The following is an 11,255-nucleotide window of genomic DNA, read 5'->3' on the forward strand; positions in this document are numbered from 1 at the left end:
TTTATGAAAAATAATAAAAAAATAGAAAAAAAAATAAAATAAATAAATTCTACATTTCCTTTGTAAGTTCTATAGTGCCCTCCTTTTTAATCCTTAAAAAAATACTAATGACCTTGCATGAGAAATGGGGAGAGGGAGGGCGAGAGAGAGAGAGAGAGACTGAAATGAATTTCATTTTTGGATAGGAATTTATGCTTGGATTTCTGTAATCCACATTAAAACAAATGCATAAATAAAGTATATTAAAAGTGCAATGAATATTTTAAAATATTAGATATTTCAATGCAAATGTTAAGTTACAATAGAAAATACCAAAATATGGAATAAATAGTAGAGAAAATAATATAACTCCACTGACTAATTTAAGTGTATAGGCCCTTAAATTATTAGAAGAATTATTGCCTAATATCTTTACATGTTAAAATCACAGCTATTTTAAAGATACTTAAGAGATGTGTGACTATTTTACCTGCAGTCTCCTTCCTCCTATCTCCCGAAGAATAGATCTCCTTATCTTGTTTGTTTATACCAGTTTGTGGCTATATGCAATTTTTAAGAAAGAACACAAAAAGAGACAAAAAGGACAATTAAAAAATAATCATTTTAAGCAAGCAATTTTTAAATACAGTATATTCATTAATTAGTGGAAAACTCTTCAAAACCAGACCGGGTCTCCAAAACACCAACAGAATAAGATTGCATTGAAATTCAAAAGGGAAAGCATGAATCTGAATTTAAGAGGCAGCTGGGGGGGAAAAAGGCACGTCTTTCCTTAGGACAATATGATTCCAGAGGTAATTGAGGGCTAAGCCAAGGCTTTATACAGAAGCATCAGCAGTTTGAATGCTATTGATAACCAGTGTGCATCACAAAGCAGGTGTTATTTCCAAAGCAACTCTGTCACCAGGAAGAAGGCAGGTGCTTTATAAACCAATTTTGGTTTCCCAGTGGTCTTCAAAGAAAGCCTCCAGTGGAATGTCTTGCAGTACTTAAACCTAAAGGTTATGATATAAGACACAGTTGGAAAAGATTCCTGATCCATAAAGGGCAATAGTTGGCATATCAATCAACACTGAACAAAAGAGACTTTGGCTATGCCTTTTGCCTGCAGTTTCAGCAGGAGCTTTAAGTCTAGGAAGACCCCCAATTGCAGGTATGATCCTTTAGAGCAGGGCTGTCAAACTTTCAGCTCGCAGGCCCAATGCCTCACACGCTGGCTACACTCACTCCTGGTTTAGCAAAGATGGGGGAAAGTCTCGATATATCACGTGACACTGCTGTGACGACGTGAATTTGACACCCCTGCTTTATAGGGAGTGTAATCTTATCAAGACCTAAAGCTTATCCGGCTGGGGTAGAATCAAATCTAAAAGTGACATGCTGCAGTGCAGTGTTTCAAGAATCTACTCTGATCTTGACCTATCCAAATCTTCAATTATTGCCTTCAGGCTCTATCAGGGTTACTGCAGCATACCTAGATCAGTTAGGGATGGTAATATATATTTATCAGTATATTGATACTTCAAACCAAACTTATGCACGATATCTCCCACCAGATTCATCTAACAGTTTTCCACAGGGAGTGTAATCCTATCTTGGGCTTTGTAGGAGCCATCATCTCATATTATTTTTAATCATCTAATCCTCCACAACCCCTAGGTATCAGATAATGATCCCTACTGCATCTCTGGCTTGGTTTATGATGGTAATGTAAAACCAGGCATCTTCAATAGCTTGACAATCTTATTCCAATATGGTTTCTTTAGTTAGGTTTATATAGATGTTAAGTAGCAAGGGAGGAAAAACTGAATCTTGAACGATCTCAAAATGTAGAAGTCAAGGGCTCAGTTGCTTATCTCGCATAACTACTGTCGAGAAACTGATTAGAATCACATACTCAGTAAACAGTTGAATCTTCACAAAACAGTGCTCCTTTCTCTGCCTCTTTGTATGTTGGTCCAGAATGCTACCTGACTCCAAAAAGTTTAATAGGACTGCACTTGTTCTATTTTAAAGTATTGAATATTAGTATTTGATAACATAGGCAAATACTGTATTCCTAAATAACAAGATTTAATGCAAACATCAAAACAACCTGAAAAGGGCATTTAACATATTTTTGATGTATTATAGACTTGTGAAATATACTTAATTTAATGCAATAACTATTGCTTTTTAGTAATAAAAATGTAAAGACAATATTAGATTTTTCTGAAGGTTGTAGAAGTGTAAAGTTAGAATGACCATTAAGACTACTTTATAAATACTTACCAACATAAAATATTAAGCATTTCTTTTTTAAAGGAGTGAGTAAAAACCTCTTAAATATAAAATATGTTTCCATTATTGATTGCTTTTAAAAGAAACAAACGGACATTTTGCTTTCATGCCTGTTTTGAAAAACTTGCTAAAAGTCCACATTTTAACAATCTTTTGCTCTATATCAAATGTATTGGGACATTTTTTTTTCTTCTTCCCTAAACTGGATGTGGTCATGGCCAACGAGCGCATTATGCATCAGGCCTGTGGGCCGGGAGTTTGACAGCCCTGCTCTAAGTGAAGGCTGATATATTTCATTTTAATATATGCTATTAAATAATAAATAGAGAAAAATTAAATATTTTATATGATGGAAAGGGAGAAACAATGGAAAATAAATTTACAATAAAGTCATATTGGTAATTCTTTTCATGCACTATCCTGGTGGTGAGAATTAAATTAAAACTGTATAGAATGCATGTTAATTGACATCTTTTCACGTTGAACATTTATATTTAGTATTTGTGTGCTGTAGATTCATCCAGAGCAACTGTACTGACTCAGAGAGAGAACAAAAAAATTAAGTTATTTGAGTATTAAACATAGTGTGCTGAAAGTTCTTAATGATATTTTAATTATATCAGTCTTATATCATTTATCTGTTTATGCAAGAAATTTAGAAGTCGTTACACTTCAGCAAGCGTAAATACAAAACACAATTGCATAGTTCTTCTTTAGATATGTTACTTGGCAGTCAGATATTTCTTTATTATTCCTTAAACTTTTAATTTTCAGTATTGCCAGATCACAACTCAGCAATTGCTCCCAGACACCTGATTAATCACAACTTGACAATGCTCTTACTATTACAGTGAGGGAAGTCAGGGAAGAAAGTCAAATCCTTTAGGATAATTTTATTCATTTATGGTGTTTTAATTATTACACTGGTTATTCTTGTTTAACATTGTCAGTACTTTGTCATAGGGGACATTGTAGTATACATACGTATATAAAAGAATGAAGTATTAATACTTGAAGTTATATACAAATGCAGATTATTTTTGTGATTAAATTATGGAGATCCTAAAATTTTGGTAGATTTTGAAAATAGCTTACAATAATTATTTAAAATAAAATCTGTATGGAAGTAAGTTTTTTTTTAATATCCAGTTGAAAGCATTGAATTTGCTTTATTTTTATGCTGGATTATAAAAGCATGAATAATTACATATAAACCAATAATAGATTAAGAGATGTAAAATAGATGTAACCTTCCAGTGGTAAATGCAGACTACTTTGCTGAAAAATATGCCAAATACAGTAGGTTTTTTCTCTAGTAAATTTATTAAATGTACTAAAAATCTAAACCATGTGGGGAATGACATTTTGATCAGCATGGCACAGAATGACATAAACATAAGTAGTGTTCGCTGGAACTGAAACCGGGTTCTGTATACTGTAAAATGTCTGGTGGAAATGATGATGTGGAAGTACGTCCTAAAGTATAACCAGAACTGAAGGCTAAAGTGTTGGACCATGGGTAATCAAGCCAACTATCTTTTGTGGGTATTCTACAATGAATGGAACTCTCCCAACTATTAATTTTGTGTCATTTTATTGTAAAGGAATTGGCTTATTTTTTGCCACTAAGATGCTTTTACATACTTCTATACTGACCTAGCAGACTTGTATCAAAATGTCACTTTCAGACACACAGTGGTTGACTTGGTTATGATTATGAACTGTTTCAGTTGCCTATTAATGTGCTCAAATATGGGAGCTCATAACAGCCAATAGGATGTGGGCTATATTTCTTTTCTTATACTGTCAGGAGGTCTGTGCTCAGTTTCAACACGGGCCAGAAACTGGCAATAAATATCTTGGGCCCAAACTACTATGAACTAGTTATGTGTAAGTTCTATTGAAAACATTAATATTCTCAGTTCCCATTGATTTTGATGAGATTTTAAAATGTCTCACTTTCTCTGGGATACAATGCATATGATTTGAAGAAACCACATTTCCTTGTTCCTGAGCATATGGAATCGCCAATCTTAGAGGTTTGTAATGACTAAAATATAAAAGAACAGTGAATGCAAAGTGCTGAAAAATGCTTGTGAAACTATAATGGAAGACTTTACTTTTCTGTCGCTTCTGCCGAACAGCATTTCACTGAACTCAAAGCTCATATGTGACTTTACTTTGCTTTTCTTTTAAACAGTGCATCTGGTGGGAGTGTTGTAGCCATTGATAACAAAATAGAACAGGCAATGGTAAGTAAGAAGCTTGTTTGTTTGTTTGTTGTTTGTTTGCTTGTTTGCTTGCTTGCTTAAGTCATCTCACTCTACACAGCAACTCTGGATAACTTTATTTTGCCTACAATGTTGACCATTTACTCTGATTGTAAGAATATTATTTGTAGATTTTAATATAAATAGCTATAGCTATATGTTTTAGAATTTACTATATGTCCTAAATTCTTCATAGATATAGAATAATAATCACAAAAGGATAGCATAGTACAGCACAGATTATAGTTTGCTCTAGTGTTCTGGCTATCTGCACTTCGTTCTTTAGCAATTTTGTGCTGAACAAAATAGCACCAATGCTAAAATAATTGGGAGCTTTTGTAGAATTTTTAGCAATAAAACTGTCCATTCTAATACTTGCTGTCATATAACTAATATTCAGATTCTGAATATTTTAACTGGGAAAATACAGTTTAAATTCTGCAGCAGAATTAATATTATTTTAGTCATCTAAATCATTGTGGTGTTAAAACTATTGAAATTCTGTCTAACGTTGCCTAATTTGTTAGTCATGTTATTAGTGAGGATATTCTTTGTATTCTTTGTCCAGCAAACCTGGAAAATAGGGAAATCAGGTAAAGGGTGGTTCGGCAAATATCAGGGAATTATCACAAAATTCATGAAAAAAACAGAATAAATCGGGGGGAAACAAACTGTATTAAAATGTTTAAAAATCAGGGAAACATCATGATTTAAAAACCCTAATCGTGCTTCCTGGTAGAGTCAAGCAAAAATGAGCATAACTGTGGCAACAACTTGCTTCTCAGCTATCAATATTTCTCCGTGGCTTAGCCGTTTGATATGATGTCATCTATGACTGCACCTTAACTAGATCGCAAGTTACAGGGAAATATCAGGGAATTTCAAAATGCCTTCCGAACGAAGCAGTGGAAGTGATGTGCCGGTGCCTGCAGGCTGTTGGGGCCTGGATGGGTGTCAACAAACTCAAACTCAACCCAGACAAGATGGAGTGGCTGTGGGTTTTGCCTCCCAAGGACAATTCTACCTGTCCGTCTATTACCCTGGGGGGGGAATTATTTACCCCCTCAGAGAGGGTCCGCAACTTGGGCATCCTCCTCGATCCACAGCTCACATTAGAGAAACACCTTTCAGCTGTGGCGAGGGGGGCGTTTGCCCAGGTTCGCCTGGTGCGCCAGTTGCGGCCCTATTTGGACTGGGAGTCATTGCTCACAGTCACTCATGCCCTCATCACCTCGAGGCTTGACTACTGTAACGCTCTCTACATGGGGCTACCTTTGAAAAGTGTTCGGAAACTTCAGATCGTGCAGAATGCAGCTGCGAGAGCAATTATGGGCGTCTCTAAGTATGCCCATATCACTCCGCAGTCTGCATTGGTTGCCGATCAGTTTCCGGTCACAATTCAAAGTGTTGGTTATGACCTACAAAGCCCTTCATGGCACCGGACCAGAATATCTTTGGGACCGCCTCCTGCCGCACGAATCCCAGCGACCGGTTAGGTCCCACAGAGTCGGCCTTCTCCGGGTCCCGTCAACCAAACAATCCCGTCTGGCGGGACCCAGGGGAAGAGCCTTCTCTGTGGGGGCCCCGACCCTCTGGAACCAGCTCCACCCTGAGATTAGGATTGCCCCCACCCTCCCTGCCTTTCGTAAACTCCTTAAGACCCACCTCTGCCGTCAGGCATGGGGGAACTAAACATCTCCCCCTGCCCATGTTGTTTTGCCATTGATTGATTGACTGTGTGTCTGTTTTTATATACATTGGGATTGTTTTATGAATTTATTAATTTTAAACTGTAATTAGATTGGTGGGCATTGGATTTGTTATTATGTACTGTTTTTATTATTGTTGTGAGCCGCCCTGAGTTTGCGGAGAGGGGCGGCATATAAATCCAATAAATCTAATCTAATCTAATCTAATCTTCCCCATGGACACCCTGAATTCAATATAATAATTAATTTTGAAAATACAGTAGAGTCTCAGTTATCTGACATAGATAATAGTTGATAGTAGGATAGCCAAAAATGTCGGATAATCTAGACTCTACTGTATGTGGCCTTGACATGACTCAAAATTGAGGCAGGAGAACAAAAAATAGGTCTCCATAGGCCCTGGATAAAGCAATTCAGGAAATAAGTCCCTCTCTAAACCCGCACATTCTTTCCTTCCATCCTCCACTTGCTCCAAGCTGCTGGTATGAACATTTCTTGCCGGGGGGGCCTCCACTTCGCTCCTCTCAGCTCGCTCGCCTACCCACCCGCTTCATTCCTCTCAGCTCGCTCGCCCACCAGCTCCACTTAGCTTGCTTGCCCGCTTCTTTTCTCTCAGCTTGCTTGCCTGCCAGTTCCTCTCAGCTCGCTCGCTCACCCACCCACTTCGTTCCTCTCAGCTCGCTGGCCCACTGGCTCCTCTCAGCTCGCTGGCCCACCTGCCCACTTTCCTCTCAATTTGCTTACCTGCCAGTTCCTCTCAGCTCGCTCACCTGCCAGCTCCTACCTGGAAGATGGCTGCCATGTTTGGGGGGGGTGTCTGGGGGCACAGAAATGCCTACAGCCACGCCCCCAAGTAGCCTCAACGTCAGATAATCCGGAATGTTGGATTATCAAAGCACGGTTAACCGAGACTCTACTGTATAATGCATTTAAGTATTTGGTTTGTGAACTTAACAATTATATTTCTTTGTGTTCAAGTTATTATGGGTATTGTTTCTATGGATATATGAAATGGGAAGCCACATAAACAAATGTGACTGTACTTGGCATACAGTGAAATAGTTAAAAACAAATAAAATATATAATATAAAATAAAAACACATGACACCTGAACTTTATAAAATAACCATCCACAAAGCCAAGAGATGGGCTCCATCAACTTCCAGACCCAGACCTGGCACAAAATCAAGGTTTTAGGACTTTATGAAAGGCTAGTAATGTCATAACTAACTCAAGTGGTTGTTCCAGTTGCACTACAATAGAAAACGATTTCTTCCTGAGCCATTCCAGCTCTCATTTATTAGATGATGACACATAGACCATATCCCTCCTGCCAGACTTACTGGGACAAGTAGAAACAATTGGGAGGAGACAACCCTATAAATAGCTCAGTCCTACTTCATAAGGCCTTAAAACACTGGTTCTCAACCTGGGGGTCGGGACACCTTTGGGGGGTCCCGACCGTTTCACAGAGGTCACCTAAGACCATAGGGAAAGACAAATTTCCCATGGTGTTAGGAACCAAAGCTTCTATTCTGGTGCCTTGGAACATATTTGTACAATCCGACCAATCAGGCGTTTACAGTGGGGGTTTATTCCTCTGACCTTCCTGCCAATCAGATTTAAGCTCTGTTGGGAGAATTGGTGCTAGGCTTATGGTTGGGGGTCACCACAACCTGAGGCACTGTATTAAGGGGTCACGGCATTAGAAAGGTTGAGAACCACTGCCTTAAAAGTTAAATATCAACATCTTGAATTGCATCTGGAAGCACACTGGAAATCAAAGTACACTGGAAGTCACACTAGAATTCGATTGCACCTGGAGGCGCACAAGCTTGTACTGTCACATGTGCTGAAAATCCAATGTCATTAATTGAGCCGCTGCATTCTGCATCAGCTAAAGCCTCCAAATGCTATTTAAAGGCAGCTTCATGTAAGATAGTATAGCAACAGTTAAATCTCCAGAGGCTAAATTCTTTCATTTGTTAATCAGTTCTTTAGTAATTATCTTTATAGGAAAATTTAAAAATTAAATGATTTAAATAATTGCTTTTGAAAAGAATAAATTGCAAGAGTAAGAATATTTATTTATATATTATGAGCAAAATAATTACTTTTGGTTTGTAAAGACTTAAGATTTGTTAGTTTTAAACATACAGGTCAACAAAATTACATTTTCTTGCTTGTTGTACAGAAAATAAATAAATACATAAATAAAGATGTACAGTATACTTTATTTGCACTACAAAGTGCTAGGAACCAAAATAACCTTTCATTCTGAATAATAGGCTCCTATGGAATAAGGGCCTAATTGAAATCATGGCACATTTTCTTAAAAAGACTTTCATGTACTTTAAACTTTATTCTTCTTATTGCTATTATCTGCATGTTGTTAAATTTGAAAAAATATATTGTAACTTTGAACAATTGCTAAGTGACCTGTCATAAGTTGTGGGCAACTTGTAAAAAGCCAGCAACTTATGCTATATATATAACATTAATTTATTATTTTCATTTCTTTAAAAGTAAATTTGAGGAGTTTAATTCAGATCAAGACTAAATGAAGAGTTTCTATTTATATCCATGGAGGTATTAACTATTAGCAAAATGCATAGGTTTATGTTTTCAGAGATATCATAACTTCTCACTATGGATTCTATCCCAGTCACGAGCCATGAATTCTTTTGAGTAAAATAAACACATTTGGTGTAATATGTAGCTAGGTTACCGTTTGTTTTTTCATAACTATTTTTTATATTTTACCTTATATTTAGCTGTATTGATAGTGGTATGTGTATGGTAGTTTATCTAAGGTTTTTTGATATTTTTATTTTTATTATTTAAGCTCAAAGTGGAGTTTTATTCACGTATTTGGAGTTAAATAACAGCTTGCTATGGAGTTCTCTAATTATTTGATTTGCCTTTTACAGGATCTGGTGAAAAGCCATTTGATGTATGCAGTCAGAGAAGAAGTGGAAGTACTGAAGGAACAAATAAAAGAATTAGTTGAAAGAAACTCTTTACTTGAACGGGAAAATGCACTGTTAAAATCTCTTTCAAACAATGATCAGTTATCACAACTCTCAACCCAACAGGCCAATCCAAGTAGCACTTCCCAACAGCAAACAGTGATAACACAGCCTCCACAGCCAACGCAACCTCCACAGCAGCCGAATGTCTCCTCAGCATAAAGCTTTCTTGCCTCATTAAGAACTGAAAGCAATCTGTCCTTGTGTGCCACTGGTCTTCTTTCCACTTTATATGAAAGCAGGTAGCCATGCTTCAGTTGTGTGTTTTGGCCTTTTCAGTATTAGACAATCATTCTGCAAGCGCTTTCCCTCACTGAGATGTCATATAACACAGTTGGTGTCCAATTATGCCATCAGTGCACAAGGGAAAATGTAGAAGGAGTTATAATGCAAAAATCTGCATTTGTTTGATGCACACGAGTGGAGGTCTTCAAGAGCTTTAGTAAGGCTCTTCAAGGTTTCCATTACTCGTGGATTACTTTGAGCCTTGCATTTTAATAGTAACAACTCATCTTTAGAGCCACTGTTCTTTCAATGACAAGTAACATTTGCCTACATTAGTTTCATTTGTTTGTTTTATTTATTACAGGGCTGCTATTCATAATGTACATGAACAATGTCACAGAACTTTTAATTTTTTAAAAAATAAATGTAAGTATCAGTAAAACTTGATAGACAGGATTGAGTTTAATAGAAAAAAAATGTTTAGGCAATAATTGAACAAAAGAATCCTGGCCTATTTCTAACACTAATGGCAATTTACCTTTTGGTATTTATTTTCAGTAGTTAAGATCTAGCTTGAATGTAAATTTTTGTATAGTGTAAGTATGAAGACCATAGTGCATCTGTACAGGTAGTCGCCAGTCATTGTGATATAATAATTGATGGGCTATTTTGATGAAGAAAACTTTGCTCATTTCTGTTTCTACTTTCTAATAGAGAAATTGCCATGATTCCTCTGCTTTTTGACATTTCGTATGGTTTTTTTGGGGGTGGGGGGGAAAAGAAGCTGTGAAATTGTTCAACCTACTTTGTAACCAAAGAAGCAAAGCTGTGTAATTGAGTTTTTATTTTATAATGCACATTCTTTATGTATTTTTATTTAGTGTTCTCATTCACATTTTTCTTTGCTGTCTCGCATGGATCTGCATGACCTATAATCTTTGAACCACTTTCGTACCTCATGTTTTATCCAGCACTCTTATTGTGATATGTAATAGTCTGTGAACAATGTCAAATTAAAAAAAGAAAGAACAGCTAGTGTGGTGGAGCTGAGCTGGTGTGTTATGCACTAGTTTAAAAAATGAAGTGAGCCATCTTTTGTTCATTTAAAATGGTGTTTTGAATTTCGTATGCAGAAAACGTTTTGTTACATTGCAGATTTTAATGTATTTAATAAATGCAACATGCAGATTAAGTGCAGTGTATACTGAGTATTTAAATTAAAATGTACATTTCATAAATACAGTTTCAAGAGACCATTTGTGTATACTAACGTAGTATGTCAGAAGTTGATGTACAATATATTTTAACACTTTCTGAAATTAAACTGCAGTTTTGTTGAAAGGTCTGGCTGTAAATATATTCAGAAGACCCCCCCCAGGTTAGTGTTTTTGAAAAATATTCAAGCTGATACACATACATGCTACTTCTCTGATGCTGGTTATAAGATAGATATACTGTATTAGATTTTAAGGGATAGGTTGCACACAAATTAAACTTTTAATAAACTTCATTCTCCTAGAAATCTACAATGGAAAGGTTTAAACTACATTATTAAATTGCTACACTGCCCATCTAAGTGACATATCAAAGCTCATGAGACACTGCTTATTTTTCAGTAAGTGTATGAAACATAAATAAGTGGACCATCATTGTGATTACTACTACAATCTGCTACTTAGTTATATATTAGACTTGTGAAGCACCAACATTGCATGGGTTTATTTTTGGGCTCTGGGGAAAAT

At 36.4% G+C, this 11,255-nt stretch overlaps 1 protein-coding gene across 2 annotated transcripts in view; it reads left to right on the forward strand.

Annotated features, from left to right (window-relative positions):
- Positions 1-10,854, forward strand: part of TSC22D2 (TSC22 domain family member 2) — a 42,127-nt gene extending 31,273 nt beyond the window's left edge. For both annotated transcript variants that reach the window (XM_070753429.1, XM_070753430.1), the window contains 2 exons: positions 4,481-4,532; positions 9,190-10,854. In XM_070753429.1, the coding sequence (XP_070609530.1) occupies positions 4,481-4,532; positions 9,190-9,450 (313 nt within the window). In that variant the 3' untranslated portion in view covers positions 9,451-10,854. The remainder of the gene's footprint in view (positions 1-4,480; positions 4,533-9,189) is intronic.
- Positions 10,855-11,255: the final 401 nt, after the last annotated feature.

The sequence above is a fragment of the Erythrolamprus reginae genome, chromosome 5 (assembly GCF_031021105.1).
Source record: "Erythrolamprus reginae isolate rEryReg1 chromosome 5, rEryReg1.hap1, whole genome shotgun sequence".
NCBI classification, from domain to species: Eukaryota; Metazoa; Chordata; class Lepidosauria; order Squamata; family Dipsadidae; genus Erythrolamprus; species Erythrolamprus reginae.